This window comes from Myripristis murdjan, chromosome 3 (genome assembly GCF_902150065.1).
Source record: "Myripristis murdjan chromosome 3, fMyrMur1.1, whole genome shotgun sequence".
Taxonomy (NCBI): domain Eukaryota; kingdom Metazoa; phylum Chordata; class Actinopteri; order Holocentriformes; family Holocentridae; genus Myripristis; species Myripristis murdjan.
In genome coordinates this window covers 3,549,788-3,567,187 of record NC_043982.1, presented here as the reverse complement: position 1 = coordinate 3,567,187, position 17,400 = coordinate 3,549,788, and the positions used below count along the sequence as shown (strand labels likewise).

General features: G+C 40.2%; 2 protein-coding genes across 4 annotated transcripts; both read right to left on the bottom strand.

The window, feature by feature from the left end:
- Positions 1 to 1,017: 1,017 nt before the first annotated feature.
- On the bottom strand, positions 1,018 to 5,951 carry LOC115380461 (low choriolytic enzyme-like). The gene is made up of 8 exons (XM_030081669.1): positions 5,883 to 5,951; positions 5,087 to 5,159; positions 4,023 to 4,178; positions 2,841 to 2,961; positions 2,570 to 2,748; positions 1,832 to 1,913; positions 1,512 to 1,704; positions 1,018 to 1,053 (listed from the first exon to the last, which is right to left on the bottom strand). Exons 1-8 carry the CDS (start codon positions 5,949 to 5,951, stop codon positions 1,018 to 1,020), a joined length of 909 nt encoding a protein of 302 aa, XP_029937529.1.
- Positions 5,952 to 9,552: 3,601 nt separating this feature from the next.
- LOC115354928 (low choriolytic enzyme-like) lies at positions 9,553 to 17,047 on the bottom strand. 3 transcript variants are annotated; one of them, XM_030045477.1, is made up of 10 exons: positions 16,956 to 17,047; positions 16,439 to 16,469; positions 16,216 to 16,281; positions 15,109 to 15,261; positions 14,436 to 14,553; positions 12,843 to 13,021; positions 12,273 to 12,357; positions 11,891 to 12,015; positions 10,206 to 10,272; positions 9,553 to 9,829 (listed from the first exon to the last, which is right to left on the bottom strand). In XM_030045477.1, exons 1-9 carry the CDS (start codon positions 17,022 to 17,024, stop codon positions 10,238 to 10,240), a joined length of 861 nt encoding a protein of 286 aa, XP_029901337.1. In that variant the 5' UTR covers positions 17,025 to 17,047; the 3' UTR covers positions 9,553 to 9,829; positions 10,206 to 10,237. The 3 variants fall into 3 exon arrangements, with proteins under 3 accessions (XP_029901337.1, XP_029901345.1, XP_029901329.1); XM_030045485.1 differs by lacking the exon at positions 10,206 to 10,272; XM_030045469.1 differs by lacking the exon at positions 9,553 to 9,829 and having other exon boundaries at positions 10,193 to 10,272.
- Between the last annotated feature and the right edge of the window lie 353 nt (positions 17,048 to 17,400).

Below are 17,400 nucleotides of genomic sequence, written 5' to 3'. Positions count from 1 at the left end.
TAAAATACAGTTACAATATAACCAAATTACCGTGAGCTTAAAAAAAGGTTTGGTTTCTATTCTTCATATTTCATTCACTTTTAGCCTGTGCTCTGCATTTCATCTCTTCTCTTGATCATGTTTAATGTTTGAAGGCAAATCAGGGACAAACATAGCAAATTAGCTTAATCTAGAAATGTTATGATACAAGGTCTCAGAATATTCATGAAATGTTCAATGTGTATGTAACATGGTCTGAACTCCAACCTGACAGGCATTCTTTTTTGTGTATGAACCCAACCTGAGCCTAAGATTTTGCTTGCCCCCCATTGCTAGGTTACATTTACCACCCGAAGCCTTATATTTGGAGATATGTATTGGAGTTTACGTGACAACACTGAAGGCAACACGTTGGTTATTTCAGGCAGTAAATCTAACCTAGAGATGGAGGACAAGCAAAATCTCAGGCTTGGGTTGGGTTTGAGCACAAAAAAGAATACCTGTCGGGTTGGGGTCAGGCTTGGTTACCATGCTCCCATCTCAGGTTGGGTTTGGACAAAAATATGTGGCCTGATCTGTACTCTAACATGTGTCTGTCCCTGTCAAACAAACATTAACTAAAAAAAAAGTAAAGGCAGTGGAATGACACCCAGTCCATTTCTGTGCCAGCAGCACTTTGTCAGGGCAGGATAAAAACTCTGAAGTCTGTTTTCTAGGTTTCACACCCTGCATGGCAGCCTCTGCCATCAGTGTGTGTGAATGTGAGGCAAACATTGTAAAGCGCTTTGAGCGCTCAGTAGACTAGAAAAGCACTACAGAAATGCAGTCCCTTTTCCATTTATACTTAATTATTTTGTCATGGATGAAATATTTAGAAGGCTAGCAAATCGTCTAAGCAAACAAAAAGAACAAGATAAAAGACTTCAAAGACAGGGTTGCACTCCAGAGCAGCTTTATTGGATTCACATTCAGTTCAGTATTGACACTGAGTCAACAGGCACTGCTGCTGAGTGCATGACAGGGAGATAATATTCCCTCTCATCCTCCTGTGTGGAGCAGCTGAATGGACGTCCTCTGTAAAAAGGAAACACCAATAGAAAGACAGTTAAGAAAAGCACAAAAGCACAAAAGGCCATAATAACATAGGCATACCAGTGAATACAGGCAGTGTCTACACACAAATAAAAAAATAATAATTCAAATAATAAAGTCAATTCATTAATTAAAATTAAAAGAAATTTTGTGACTATACAGAGAGATGGAATTTTGTGGCTGGCAGAAAAAAAAAATGAAAGCATGACCCAAAAATCCATGCCTGATGCTGGACTCTGGTGAGGTCATGAAAAGCAGACATGCAGGTCTAAACCAAGGCAGTGTGTGTTATTTATCTGTGTCAAGTTTTGTTGGCACAATGTTGAAATTACCATCAAAATGTTTGGACACCATTTTGACAAGAATGAGAGAAACTGGTTGTTGTAAGGTTGATGCCACATTCATGTTCAGCCCTGTCAGACTGGTGAGGTGGACCTCACTGTGAGCTGCATCAGGACGTGAGGATGACGGGGAGTGTCTAGGCCTGTGGCAGGGTTTGTGAACTCACAGCATTTGTAGAGCGTGTTGAGCCGGGCGATGTCGTTGCGGCTCATCTCCTTGGCGTTGCCAAAAGACACGTTGGGGTTGGGGATGGGGACCATGGTGGGCTTGTTGTTCTTAGAGAAGGCAGTTCTGGAAAAACCCACAGAGCCGTTAGACTTTGAGTCCCAGACCAAGAGGTCATGACGACAGCTGGGCTGAGCCGCACGCTCACGCATTTAGAAACAAGATGATGTGGACTGCAGCCGGTTGCTCCTACCTGCGGTACTGCATGACAGAGTTGTAATCGTAGGGAGTGCCCTGGTTCAGGGTGGCAATCTTCCTGAAGTTGTGCTCCTTGCCTAAAAACACACCGACAAAAAAAAAGAATGATTTGTCTGTCAAGACTAGGGTATTGTCTTTAGTAGGTGTATTTCCTTCACAGTCATTTCTTTGTGCAGAGCAAGACAGAGACAAAGCATTTGCATTTGCATATTTAGATCAGTGCAGTGTTAAGGACGTGAAAGGTTTTATATTAGCCTATTTTTTAACACCTGATTTATTTGTTGATTTATTTATTCACCTAATACTTAGATACAAATAATAATAATAATACAAATTTTTGATTTCATTTTTTTTTTCAAGTCATTTCTGGCTAATTCCAGGTCAAGCCTTGATTTCTCATCGCTCACTGAGAAAAATTTACTTGATTTCTTTCACCACTGTGAAGCTATATTTAAAATTATTAATATGATGTATTTAAAGGGCAGATGAGTGGTTGTATCAGTGTCAAATTTCTGGTGTTTAAATACTTGTGTTTAAAAGCGTTTAACTGGGCTCTGAAAAAAGCAATGGATTGGTTGTGGGTACCTGATACAGATCTGCCCAACTGCTCTGCACACAGTATGGACAAACCAGGACATTATTTCAGTGATATTAACTAATGGCAGTTTGGCCATAATTTGAATCTACTCTGCTGCAACTTGTCTAAGAAAATATGAACCAACAGCTCTGTTACCAGACTGGACGTTCTCCAGCAGGACCCTGATATGGCTGTCCCTGTCGGAGCGGGTCTGCTCGTGGTTGAAGCCCAGAGCGTGGAGCAGCTCGTGCTGGACGGTGCCGTGGTAAAGGCAACCACGACGGGCCAGAGACACAACCTGCTTCCCACCGCGACGGCCAACGTACGAGTAGCACCTGGGGAGAACCATGAGGCACACAGAGGTCAGATTCAAAGCAAACTGCAGGCAAAGAGCAGCTCTCGACCTTCATTTTCTGCATTCTCCTACCCATTCTGGGACTCGATGCTCAGCCAGTCGCGGTCGGAGCTGCGGCTGGGCCTGAAGCGGATGCAGGAGACGGAGGAGAAGGACTCCAGGCCGCGGGTGATGATGGCCTTCTCACGGGAGGCTGGCAGGACAAAACACATAACATCATCCGGACTAGTAGTTGCAAGTAGAGGACAAAATAGCCATAATGTTTTCTGCAGGGTTGGATGGGACTGTTGATTAATACCACTGACTCAATGATTTCTTGGCCAGCTGAAGAGGTTTATGACTCAAAACTCACTTTCTGGGCCATAGTTTACACTCTACACTTATTGGAGCTTCAAGACACTCCAAATTGCAGTTTCTTCCACTCTGAGAAAAATAATGGTTCTCAAATGGTTCTTCAAAATGCTCTCTGCTTCTACAAAGAACCATCAGCAGTTGAAGAACCTCTTTATTAGGGGCTGATTCTTCACACAGTTCATGTGGTTCTTTAAAGGACTGAAGGATCTTCATTTTTATTGGAGTCAGTTGGTGGCATCAGTCTGGATTAATGTGCAGATTATTTTCTCAGTGAAGGGATTAATGTCTTGGTCTATAAACCATCAGAGAACAGTGAAAAATGCCCATCACAGCTGACAAACAAATCAGTTTCCAGCCACAGAAATGGAATGAGTAGAATCGGCATTGAATAGGGGCTTCTGCAGTTGTGAATAGGCCAACCGGCAGCCATCTTTGGAAAACCAATCAAGTAAATTTATTGGCAGTTTATAATTTATGGATTTGTTGACAGTTCTATGACAACAAAACAAGCATTATCACAAATACTGCTAATGGAAGATACCTACACAGTAAAATTGAATGTAGCCCACTTGACTTTGGCCACATGATGTCGCTGTAGCACAGGCTGCCAACATCATAAGTAGTAATTATGTGTAATGAATTGTAAATAGTTTCCACTTGTGAGATCCTGTTACTGAGCCAAAGCTGCAGCAGAGAGACAGCAGTGTTTAGCCCAAGGTGATGTTCAGGTGGAAAGCAGCAAATTTACTTATACTTATGATGTCAGGTAATCCTAAGTGATTGTTAACATAAAAAAGTGTTAAACAAGTCTTTTGTCAACAGAAAATGTGTTGGTTTATGTTAATCAACATAAAGCAACTCTTCTGCCGACCCTGTGACATCAGTGAATGCTACACTTACAGAAGTGGTTGGTGATGTAGTAGGGGATGTAAACCTTCCCATCCGTCCACTTCCCCCACATGCAGCCTCGGGACGTGCAGGGATCTGCATTTTTCTCACTCTCGCTGTCAACAGCAATGTCTCCTCCAATCAGGATGGGCTCATCCACAGACGGGACTGAAACACAATTGACCTCAGAGTTTGAACAGTGCTATAATAACATTAGCTACTAATAATCTCACAGTGCTGTCTTGAAGTTCTACTTCTAATCCTCCAATTTTTCTTGTGAGATTTTCTCTTTTGCTGCAAGGATTGGCATGTTTTTGTCCTCATGTTGTTATATGGTATATGCAATAAGTCTTCCAATCCACACCCCTCATAGGTTGTTTGTTCCAGCCCTCCAATACGACCTGAAGGAGTGTCTCTAATATGACCCTATGGACCATTTCCTGAGCAAGCTAGCTAGCAGCTAGTGAGGTAGCCCACTAACCACTACAAATACTTGGTTAAGGCGAGGAAAAGGTTATTGTTCAGGTTAGAGAAAGGTTTGTTGTAATGGTTAGGGTTGGGGAAAGGTCATGGTTAAGGTTACAAATTTTTAGCTGAACAGTGCTCTCACTTGGATTTGACCTCGGGTCAACTGAGTGAATGTCGTGTTGATTGATCCGTCCACCTCCTCACCAACATCACTGCATGCACTTTGTTGCTCGCTTAAAACTACACCTCAGTGCTGTTTTTTACAGGACCACTAGAAGTCGCTTAACGTTAAAACGTAACTACAGCTCATAATCAGCTGCAGTCCAAACTCCCAATGGGCTTGTTTTTTGCCAGAGGACAGTCTCAGTATATATTCTGAAAATATCATAAAATATTGCAACATCTTTCTACCAAAAAGGACATTGTGGCACTGTGTTTAACAGAAAGTGACTGTCACTTGTATCATTTAAAAGTTAGATAGTATGGGTCACATCTACACCAAAATAACATTTATCATTTTATTCTATGTAGAGTCACATTTAACAAAACAATACAACACACCTGGTGTCACGTCTGGTGTGTATGCTGTATATATCAAATGCACTTACTGAGATTACTGTTGGCTCTCTCCAGAAGGTCAGAGACAGAAAGTTCCCCTGAGTCATCCTCTTCTCCCATATTCTCTGTTCAACAACATCAACAACACATCACTTTTTATGCAAATTATGTGAGTCACAGTGTTGTGCATACCAACAGAATGTGGCAGATCAACAGAGGGAATCCCATACCTGCCTGCAGCATCAGCGTAGGAGTAGGAAGGAAAAATAAACACATTAGAAATGGACAGAAAATGCATTATTTAAGAAGTAATATAAAGTATTAGTAACCTTTAGCCAAATAACCATACAGTCCATCTGCCAGATGAGGTGATCTTAATGTTGTCACATAAAGAGAAGCACTTTTGCTATACACTTTCACCTTACATTTACATTATACATAATTAGGATTGACTGTATAATTAAAAGTTTTTCTACAAAAAAAATGTCAGGTTCTAAAATCTTCATCTGACTTATCAAAACATTCAGGTGCAGATTCTTCACTTCACTGCACTGTATCACCACACTGACCAAATTAGAAAGCCATTCTATTTGCTGAGTGCATATGTAAATTATTCATCAGTCAAATATTATTGCATCTGCACTTTGCAACACCAGCTTCCCTAAATTGTATTGTAGCACAGGCACAATTTTTTGAAGGTGCTCTTAACTTTGCACAAATGTTTTGACTGTTCTTGAGAATAACTGTCATCGCAACAGCAGGTCATGAAGAAATATGGAATTTTTCTATCCTAGAATCTCAATCATGCAAACGCAGTCATTGCAAACTTAGGATATGGAGTCATACGTGATCTTCGGCCCAGCAGCCGGCAGACAACAACAGCAGGGCGAAGGCGGTGAACCTGAGAGCAGACATGTTGACCTTCCCAGCAGACCTGCAGGGGAGAGATGAGACACAGCTCCAGCTCCACATCATGTAAAACCCACCTACTCACTGCAAAAACTCAAAATCTTACCAAGATTATTTGTCTTATTTCAAGTCAAAAATGTTTTATTCCTAGTCAAAATATCTCATTACACTTAAAATAAGACATGATCACCTCAGAAGTAAATTGTTTTTGGACAATTGTCACTTGTTTCAAGTGAAAATTTGCTTGAAACAAGTGAAAATTTGTTTGTTTCATTGGCAAAATTTGTTTCTTGTTTCAAGCTTATTTTAAGTGCATTTTCACTTTTTCCACTGGCAAATTTTGCCAATGAAACAAGCAAATTTTCACTTATTTCAAGTGAATTTTCACTTGAAACAAGTGAAAAACAAGTTTCTTCTGAGGTGATCATGTCTTGTTTTAAGTGTAATGAGATATTTTGACTAGAAATAAGACATTTTTCACTTGAAATAAGACAAATAATCTTGGTAAGATTTTGCGTTTTTGCAGTGCTCATACAGCGACAGAGAAGAAGACATGGCGTCTGCCCATGGAGAAATGCAGGAGTGAGGAGAATCTCAAAAGAGAAGCAGAACCTCAAAATTAAACCAGATTGAAGTCATTACCAAAAAATGACTTGAGGCCAGGTGGAGAATGAGGACGGAAAGCAGACAGGCAAATCTGTTCACACTTAAATCTCACAACTTGTCACTCACAAAATTGCGAGCTGCACACATTTGCGGCTGAACTTACCCTCGATCCTCGGTCAAGATGCGGGCAGAAGTGAAGTTGAGAGTTTTGCACTGACTTTTTATACAATGCCGACCCGAGTCTGTGAGCCCAAATAAGGATTATCTGTGTGCTTAAAAAAAAAGAAAAAAAAAAAAAAGATCAACCTAAAGAATCAGCTAACCTGACAGGCTTATCAACATGTGGGAAGTGGACATATGTTCTGCTATTTGGCACCATGGTGTATAGGACAGACATTACTGATCCTAAGTTGGTAACTTCCAGTTTTAGGTCTGATCAAAAACCATCCAAAACCTCTGTGGGGGCCAGAGGAGACGTGCTCGTGGGCCGGGCCGTATCTCTGACACCTCTGTTCTGGTGTGCACCCTCATCTGTCCTTGCTCAGACTGTTGTATCTCCATTTTTACTTTCATTACTCAAATTGTCTCTTGCTCTTCCTCAATCTGTGCAATCTTGTCACCTCTAAACTCTGGAACAGGTTTCCTCATTCCCTCACATCTGCTGAATCTGTGGTTTGTTTCAAGCGGCTGCTGAAAACTCACTTCTATAGGTTAGCTTTTTTATAAATACTCCGGGTTTTGTCTGTAGTTTTGTTTACTTATATGTGTACTTTCATGTTTGTCTTCTTTTCTTGCATAGTGATGTGTACATACGTATGTATGTATACTTATACTTGTATGTGTGCGTTTTTTATCCTATATGTAAAGCACATTTTGATATCAGTTTTTCGGCTACATCACTGACAGGCCCGTCTTCCCCTTTATAGGGCCCCTTGTGTTGTGAAGGGGAGGGCACGGCTTCTGCCCATACAGCCACTGACTAACTGATGACAGACATTTTAAAATCTGAACATGCTATGTAAATATTTATCAGTCCCACACACACAGGGGCTGTGTGATCACACCCTTCCATTCCATATATACATGAATGCTGCATGTGACAGTGGACATGGTCCTCACACAAGGCTGTGCTCTTCTTGCAGATGGTGTCGGAGCACGTGATGCAAGACAAAATTTCCATGTGACGGACATCTTATTTTCTCGTATCTCTTTTTCCCCATTTTTTAAATGAAAATGCATTTCAGTACCTTTATAAATGTACTATATGTTCACTACAAGTTCATTCATTGCAAAGCTAAATTAAAATATGCACATGTACAGGGAATTCCCATTACCAGTAGAGCTAAACACCGGCCAAGGCTGCCCTTCCTAATAACCAGTGCATCACACATATCTGAATTTCAGAAACGTGCACAAGCTGTATAAAACTACACCAATCAGCAGCGCCAAAGCCAAGAGGAGCTCCAGCTGCTTGCAAATTAAACATATTTACAAGTCAGCATGAATATGACAAGGTAAGGTATGACATTCTTTGACATTTTTGATCACAGCTTGCTCACATTTTCACGGTAATAACGTAGACCTCTTGTACTAGGAACAAGGAACGTGGCGTTGGCCTCCTGTATGACCTCTTCCTGCTGTGCTTGGTGAGGGTATGTGGTATAGCTGTCAAGTTGGTGTATTCTCCCCTGGTGTAAAATATTAAGTTAATTTATTGTTCTCTTGTCCCACCAGGCGGTTTTTGTCCCGTGGTTAGTCTCTCTTAATTTCCCTGCCTGTGGTTCCCTGTTCATCCATCAGTTTGTATTTGTGGTTATTTTCTGCCTGGAAGCCTTGCCTTGCTAGCCTCCCCATTCCTCTTGTTGATTTGCATTAGTGCAGTTTGTGTTAGTACTGGTCTGACAATCAGCCAGCCTGCATGATGTAAAGGAGAGCATTTAATTTTATCCCTGTTTTATACCTGCGCAACAGTAGGTTTACACATTTTTTGTTATTTTTTTTAATTTTGATTTCTTGTTTGTGCCAGTTGCAGGTTGTTTGGGTTGCTAGAATCATGCAGGTGGTTGATTCCAGGATGAGGGTCCCCCCCTTGTGACAAGACAACAAGTCCTTGTGTGCGTGTCTCGCAGTGAGTGTGAGCAACTGTGCATGTGAATCATGTTGGTGGTGGTAAAGCACCTCTCCCATAATCCCCTCCTCTTGTGGGTTTCCCTGGCACCCTTTCCTGTGCTGGTAACATTGTTATATTTTTACATTTTTTGAATATTTTTGTAATAATAATCTATTATTAACCTGGCTCTTGCAGCTTTCATCTACCAAGCAACTATTTGTTTTCTGACCTTCAATAAATTATCATAGAAGGAGCAGAGACATGAGTTTCCACATCCAAAATAGAACACAAAGGACTTGTATATTTATTGGTTACTCTCTGGGTGAACTGTCTGAGCGCTGTTGAGGTTTCTGGAGTCTCTAAGTGTCCTGGTCACACATGAAAGAACACTAGGCTTAAGCATCAAGAGGGATACTGATTTGAAAAAGGTGGTTGGGAGATTTTCCAATATAAAGTCAAGAATGAAGGTGAAGGTTATGAGAAACAAAAACCAAGAGCTCTTTGTTTTACTGTACAAAATGCAGCTTCAGCTAATGTGTCGGTGTGGGATCGACTATTGTCTGCTGCCCTTGTTGCTGAATGTTTGACATGGTCAGGGGTGTCAAACCATGTGCCATGGAGGGCCAAGATGCTGCAGGTTTTCATTCCAACCAAAAACCACACCAGGCAATTTCACTGGTTACTTCACCTTCGAGCAGAGAGAGGGGACCAATCAGTGAAATCACCTGGCGGAGGTTTTGGTTGTAATGAGAACCTAAAACTACTAAGAGACCCAGAGCAAATAACACTGACAAGAAAATATCCAGAGAGGTTATGAAGGGCACAGCTGAAGTTACAAAGAACAGGCTGGAGGCAGGAGTTCAGAATATACATGCTTTACTGAAGATATTTAATCAAGTCATCAAGTGGCCATCAAAAGAAGTGAAACTGAAATTTAAGCATCTTCGGTTAATTGTTTCATACACACACTTCATGTGTGATTATGGCAGCTAAAGAAAAATCAAAAACTGACAATAGTCTCGCTAAATTAAAGTAAAATCTAAACTGCATTACAGCACAAGCACAGATGCAGTCTGATTTGAGGCTCTTGAGGTTAAATTGCTGGTTTAAAAAAAAAAAAAAAGCTGCAGACTGCCTTGTTTCTTCTTGATTATTCAGTCAGATCTCCCTGTTGGAAAGAGAAGCAAGACATGTCATTCGTATAGAGGTATGAGCATGTTAACACACACGCACGCGCACACACACACACACACACACACACACACACACACACACAGACCAGATAAGCCTTGAATTAAAATTCTATCATTTTAGAGACTACAGTGCAATTAAAAAAAAATGTCCATCTTGAAATTAAGAATATGCATTAGTAAAGAAATGGAGAAATGTATCAGAGGCTTGTACTCTACTGGAGACAGGTCATTTGCTGAGTAAGAAACCAAATGCAACACTCTCTAGGGAATGTTGAGTGAGGCTCTGTCACTTTGTTATTTTACCGGCACAACAGAAACAGGAAGCTTCACACCTACAAATATTGCCCTTACTTCTCTTTGTATACCATCATTAAATGTCTTCTTCACAGGTACAGGTCAGTTAAGGAGGCAGTTGAATCTGAGAAGATGAATTCAACCAGAAAGCCAAAGTCACAAATGCTGCGTGCGTTCTTGAACATATTGTTGCACAGCTGATGCAGGTTTTCTTCCCTCTAGGTCTGTGTTTACCGGCACACTGAGATTTTGCCAAGTATCTTCAGATGGTCATGTGTCAGTGTTGTCCTGAATGCATCACACATATGGCCCAATCACATCTTTTCGTTTGCCTTTGCGTTTGCGTTTACGTTTCCTAGCACAGCCATAGATTTTTCTTTTTACATTCTGTACTGGGTGGTTATTTTGGCTCACTGGTTGGGGTAAAGCTTAGTGTTAGGTGACCAAATCATGAGGGTTAGGGTTAAGGTCAGGGTTAGGCATAAGCTGGTCATGTCTGGCATTAGGGAAAGAGTCAGGGTTAAGGGTTCTCAAAGTTTTCATGGTTAAGAGCCAATTTAGGGACCCAAAACTGGTTTGAGTGCTGCCCAAGAAAACAGAGCGCAAAATAATTTCAAAACTAATCTTTTTTTTTTTTTTTTTTTTTTTTTTAATGACCTGTTTTTTGAAGCCATGCCCATTGTAAATCATGTAAGAAATGCATGTCTACAAGTGATGCTCTGGGAATGGTTAGCAGCCAGTAATGCTGGGCAGTTCAGCCTCTTGTTCAACATTAGTTGTGCGCTTCTCACCCACAAACTTGTACATTTTATGATTGACATCATAATGGTGCTTTATGTTTAACCCCTCAAATGCTGGTCAAAAGTACATTATATTCACTTAGGCATTATTTTATCCAAACCATGAGGCACAACAGAGTACGTGTTGCTCCATTTCTCCTGAAACTTCCTTTTCTCCTCATTGACAATGTTTTTTGCGCAATTCTGTGGCTGTACTAGGAAACACCAAAGTGTGTCACAATGGAATTCACAGGATAATTCAGAAGCTCCCACGCTTATTTTTGCACTGTTTTATTAAAACAACCACAGTGGAAAACAAAGCATTTGGGGAATAACTATTACAAACATGACTTTATGTTTGAATTTTTTAGCTGTGGCTCACTGACGTATTATCAGATCAAACTTCTTGCTGCATAATGAGCTGACATTTTGAAACGCAGGCCAGTTTGGGTTACATGTACAATCCCAATTCATCCCAATTGATGATTGTACAACTTGGTGTGGCGTTCATACACTTCCTGCTCGGAAACTGGAATGCTTGATAAACCTGACACTACATGAGCGGGGCATAACCTCCAACTTTCACGTTAGCCAGCAGCTAACATCAGCCTGATGAGATACTGTGAAAATCCCAAGTTAACTCACCAAAACGTAGCTGTGTTTATGACTCAAAACAAATAAAACGCTGTAGAACTCTGAATTCAAAAGCACATGATTTCATGCCAACACATTATAGGCTTCAAGATAACAGGGCAAGTTCAGGAGACCAACAAAGCCTACTAGGTTGTGTAAGGGATGTGGGTAGGTAGGCTTCAGGGAAGAAAACAGGTAGGGTGGTGGGTGCATTTGTAGACAGGTAAGTAGCTAACATGGAGGTTAGGTATGCAGATATGAAGTAGGTAGAAGGCATGTTGATGGTGTGCAGGTTAGTAATTAGCAGGAAAAGAAACAAGTGGTACGTACTGCAGGCGTAGAGGCGGTTCACCCTCAGGATGTCAGTAGGGCTCATCTGGTTGGCCCTGCCGATGGCTACATTTGGGTTGGGGACTGGCACGATGGTGGGCTGTCTGTTGCTAGAGAAGGCAAACCTGCGGCACAAACACAGCAAATTATGGAGCTGATGATCCAGCTGACACCAGGACGTCCAGCACTAACACACACCAAGGTCGTATTTTCATCTTGTAATGGGATGTTTATAGAATAGAGATATGAAATTGATTGTTGCTCCAAGCTGCATCCTGGTGCAGAGAGTTGCATAATGCATTTTGAAAAAGGGAACTCAGTATTGAGAAATGCTTGTAACCAACTGTAAAAAAGAAAAAAACTGAGAGAATGGAGGCGCTACCTTCCATAGTGCATGACAGAGTTGTAGTCGTATGGAGTGCCGAGGTTCCTGCTGTTTCGAATCCTCCGGAAATTGTGCTCTTGTCCTGAGGGAGAACGACATCACTTTATCAAATGCTGTTGTTGTTTAATTTGCCTGTTAAAACTGGTGAAGAGTAAAGTAACTGACTAAAAGTGTCCATGGTTATGAGATATGCACAGGCCACATGGCGTATCCATATGTGCCTTGCACATCATCATGATTTCTGTTTGCATGCCTCCTCCATCTGGAGGTTTCCAGAGGGTGAGCTAGTAACACACATATCCACAGCTGAGCGTCCTGCACATGCACTCAATAGGTCTGATCAGGTGGGAAACTTTCTTTATGCATGTACAGACCTGCTAATGCATATTTGCACCGAATATTATGTATTTATTTTGATATTTGATATTTAATATTTTTCTTTTTCATATGCATACAGTAAATGTTTATTTAAATGTTTCACTTGTTCATATTCCTGTATGCTTTGCCAAAAAAAACCCTGTTGAATTGGGCAACATGGGTACGGAGGGTGTTTGCAGTGGGGCTCACCACGGATGACGTTCTGCAGCAGGATGCGGACGTGCTGGTCCCGGTCGGAGCGGGTCTGCTCGTGGTTGAAGCCCAGAGCGTGGAGGAGCTCGTGCTGGATGACAGACTGGAAAACACAGCCCCTGCGACTCAGAGACACCACCTGGCCATTGCCACGACGGCCGACGAACGAGAAACACCTGAGGTTTCAAATGATCACAGTTGATGGTAAGAATCACAGTCACAGTCAGTAACACTGCAGTCTTCTCCACACAGGAAGTGGTGAACTGAAATCAGAAACTTTCTCCTCGACAGCAGTGAGCCCGCAAAAACCTGAGCATCACCGCCTCCACCACCACGTTGTTTACTGACAGCACTGTGCAAGATTTCTGGGCAAATTCCAACAGTGACCTCCAGCTGTCACAGGGGGCCACCAAAGCTGAAGCTGCTTTAAGTAGATTTAACTCCTTAGAGTCTGATCTTCCCTTAAATGTCCACTTAAGTAATGTCAAAGTCAGAGAAAGCATTTTTTCCACATTGTAGGACAGTCATATTGTGTCTCTGCTGGCTTCAGCTTCATTGAAGTTACATCACACGTACACTGAGTGAAATATTCATGGTGCCATTGCAGCATCACATCAAATAGGAAATATGTGATAGATGTCTTGTGCATTATTTTATACATTTTCTTTACACCTTTTTTTAATTTGGCAGGATATATTTGGGATCTTTGGAAACCTTGGGATCTCCACTAGAAATTACAATAAAATTGATGCCATGCAGCAAAGATGAACCAATTGATGGGACTGGCAGCATAAAAGAAATCTAAACAAATTAACTTTTTCTTTCAAAACCATAGGTGGTTATGGGAAAATGACCAGAAAATGCAAAATTACAACAACAAAAGCCTATTAAAGATAGCAATTAGCAAAAAAAAAAAAAAAAAAAAAAGTAAATAAACAAATAAATAAAAAATAAAAAAATAAAAAATTACCTGAGCATTAGCCATAACATTGCAAGAAAACAATCAGAAAATTAGCCAAAAAAAGTAAGACAAAATTACAAAATTATTAGAAATTTAGCAAAAAGTCCACTGAAAATTATTACACAATTACCATACATTTACCAGAAATAATCAAAAATAAAAAAAGCATAAAGATAAGGATAAGCACAACATAAATCAATATTTATAATTCTTAAACTTATACATTTCAAATTATAAATGCAATTCACTTATATTAAAATGAGCACTAAATTACAAAATAATTAAAAAAAAATCTTACATACATCTTATCTTTTCTATGTGGATGAATGTGTGATTAATGATTACACAAATGTGTAAATAGAATGCTGAAACACACACACATTGATACATGCATTTATGTAATTAATAATCCTTTCCTGTTGTTCTTGAAGTCCAGTTCATGGCTCTTGGCTTTGAATTGTTTTGATGCTGACTTTTATGTTTATGCTCATTTGGAACTGCATTTTGAGAAGTGTGACAGATTATAATTAACAACATTATATGTGCATGCATGAATGTGCATGTGTGTGTGTTTTGAGTGTGTGCATGCATGTACAGCTGGTGTGTGTGTGTGTGTGTGGGGCTCCTACCCTGAGCGGGACTGGATGTCCACAAAGTCCCTCTGCCTCCTCCGAGGGGTGAAGCGGATGCAGGTGGAGCGGGAAAACGACCGCAGGCCCTGGACGATGGTGTTTCTCTCCCTTTGGGCTTCACAGTTGAAACAGCAGTTACCATTTGAACTGTTGTGAGGATGAGCTCTCTCTAACCCTAACCCCATCTCTAAGTTAGATAGACTGCAGCAGGATCCTCTCATTTCTCCATCAGCTTCAGAACTTACAGCAAACACACTCATCAAATAAGTCAAAATAATAATAAAGAACTTAAATCACCACTGCAAAATGTGGCGTGGAGAAATAAAACATTTTTTAAAAAATAAATGTATAATATAATAGTAGCCCTATGTTCAGTATAGCACTTTATATATGCTGTACATAAATGAAACACAAAAGTCAAGATAATAATAAATGAACTTATATATATATATATATATATATAGCAAGAGTGAGAAAAATAAAAAAAAATAAAAGAGAAAAGAGAAAATAATTATTAAAATATGTTACATGTAGCACTTTGCAAAGCAGCAGTGATACTAATGATAATAATGTTAATAAGCATAAAATAAGAAAATAGTTAATAATTCATTGCAAATACAGCTAACAAAGCCAAAGCGGCTGGCAGGCTGTGGCTGAGCGGGGCTCTTACAGTACTGGTTGGAGATGCGGTACGCCACGTAGACATTGCCATCAGATGATTTGGGCCACAGGCAGCCTCTGGCTGTGCAGGGATCAGCGCTCTGCAGGCCGGTGTACACCGCAATGTCTCCAAACATCACCTTTGGGTCGTTTTCGTCCTTACCTGCAACGTGACAGAAAGACCTTTGCGGAGATCTATTGTTGTGAACTTGATATTTGCACCTCATGTTAGTTGATTTCACTGTGATTAAGAGCCTGGGTATAGTCCCTAATCTGTCCTACACTTCCCATTTCACACCATACTTTGCATTCCACGTGTTGGAACTGACACTTGTTTATCATTTCTACCATTATTGCTTATTCTACTCTCAGAAAAATACCGGTTCTCAAATGGTTCTTCAGATGCTCTCTGGTTCTGCCATCAGCAGCTGAAGAACCTCTTGTACCAGAGCGTCTTCATTTTTATTGGAGTTATTTGGTGACGGCAGCATGAAATTAGGACTGCAGCTAATAATTCTTTTCATTCTAGATTAATCCGCAGATTATTTTCTAAGTGAATACATATATGTCTTCATTTATAAACCATTGGAAAACAGTGAAAAATGCCTGTCACAGGTGACTTGTTTTTTCTAATTATTTTTTAGAATTTCTGCTTTATTTGACAGTGGCAGTAGAGAGAAACAGGAAAGGCAGGGGAGAGAGAGGGGACGACCTGCAGCAAAGGGCCTGAGGTTGGATTCCAACCCAGGACACTGCAATCAGGACTGAGCCACTGAGGTGCCTGCAGTTGCTGACATTATAATAATGCCCATAAAATTTGAATTAAAATGCTCAAAGAACCATTTATTTATAGAACCCATTTCTAAAAAAGTTCTTTAATGAACCAGTTGGGTCCACAAAGAACTTTCTATTTGAACTTTCTATTCTATTTCTATTTGCCATTTTTGGCTCCAGTTTATACCTTTATCTTTTTGTGTACATTACATTTTTATGCTTATGTTCCATATTTGGAACATAAGCATACCCATGTTTTCCCACAGGGATCAATAAAGTTTAATTTTGCCTCATGAAATCCATAATGGACAACATAAGATGAGTGCAACAGAGAGCAGCATACCAACATTAGCGTTGGCCTTCTCAATCAGCGTTGAGACTGAGAACTCATCATCATCGATGCTGTTACCTGTGGAAGGAAAATAGCTCCATGTAAATCAGGCTGGTATAAAATAATATGTTTACCTGGAAAAAAAGATAGATAGATAGATAGATAGATAGATAGATAGATAGATAGATAGATAGATAGATAGATAGATAGATAGATACAAAGACAAGTAGCTTACCAGAGGCTTCATCACTCTTCTCTTGTGAAGCCTGCAATAAGACATGGGAAATCAGATTACTTATAGATAAATAAATACAGAATTAGTGAAACTAACTTTCCCTGTGGAGAGAGATTAGTGCTGGCAGAAATTAAAGATGAATTGCATGATATAATAAGTTTTGCATTGTCATGTATAACCAGAGGTAAAGGCAAATAAAATGCTTGCATGTCTTATCTTTTATCAAGAAGAAGAAAGCAATCAGTCATTTCTAGATTAGGTCGCCTAGTTTGATGCAAAATGTCTCGTGTTGGTTTAGATTCAGTCGTTGAAATGTCCACCCTCACCCACAAGGTGCACTGAGTCACTGGATGTTTGGATGCCATTAAGATTTGAGAAGACTATATTTCAAATCATAATTAAATAACTGAATTGCAATTTTTGAGTTCAACTGTTTAATTTGAGCATGAACATTTTATGAAATTCATCAAAATATATTCCCATACATGCACTGATCACATGGAGCACTGAGACATACCTGTATGGTAAAGCTGTGGACTGAGCAGAAAACAAGGGTCAGCACTGCAAGCTGGAGGACGGAGCACATGGCTGTCTGTAGGGCAGCAGCAAACCAAGAAGACACCTGAGGAAAAAAACCTAAGGACTGCAGGTTATATAGACCGGAGGGCTAACTGCTTTTCATCCAAATAAGGCCTGCTGCTCGTGAAACAGAGATTGACAAATTGAAGAGTGGTCGAGACTGCAAGTGGCCGTTATTGCTCAAAATCACACTGGTTTTGTGTAAGGCCATGCAAAGAGTTCTGTTTGCTGCCCTATCTAGACTTTTCTAGACAATTGCAATAAGAAAAATGGGTAAAATCAGGTGGAAAAACATGTTGATCTTTTTGAAGATGGTAAGAAAGCTGAATGATAAAGTAGTGCATTCCTTCCCAGTCCTCACTACAGTATCTAACTTCAATTAA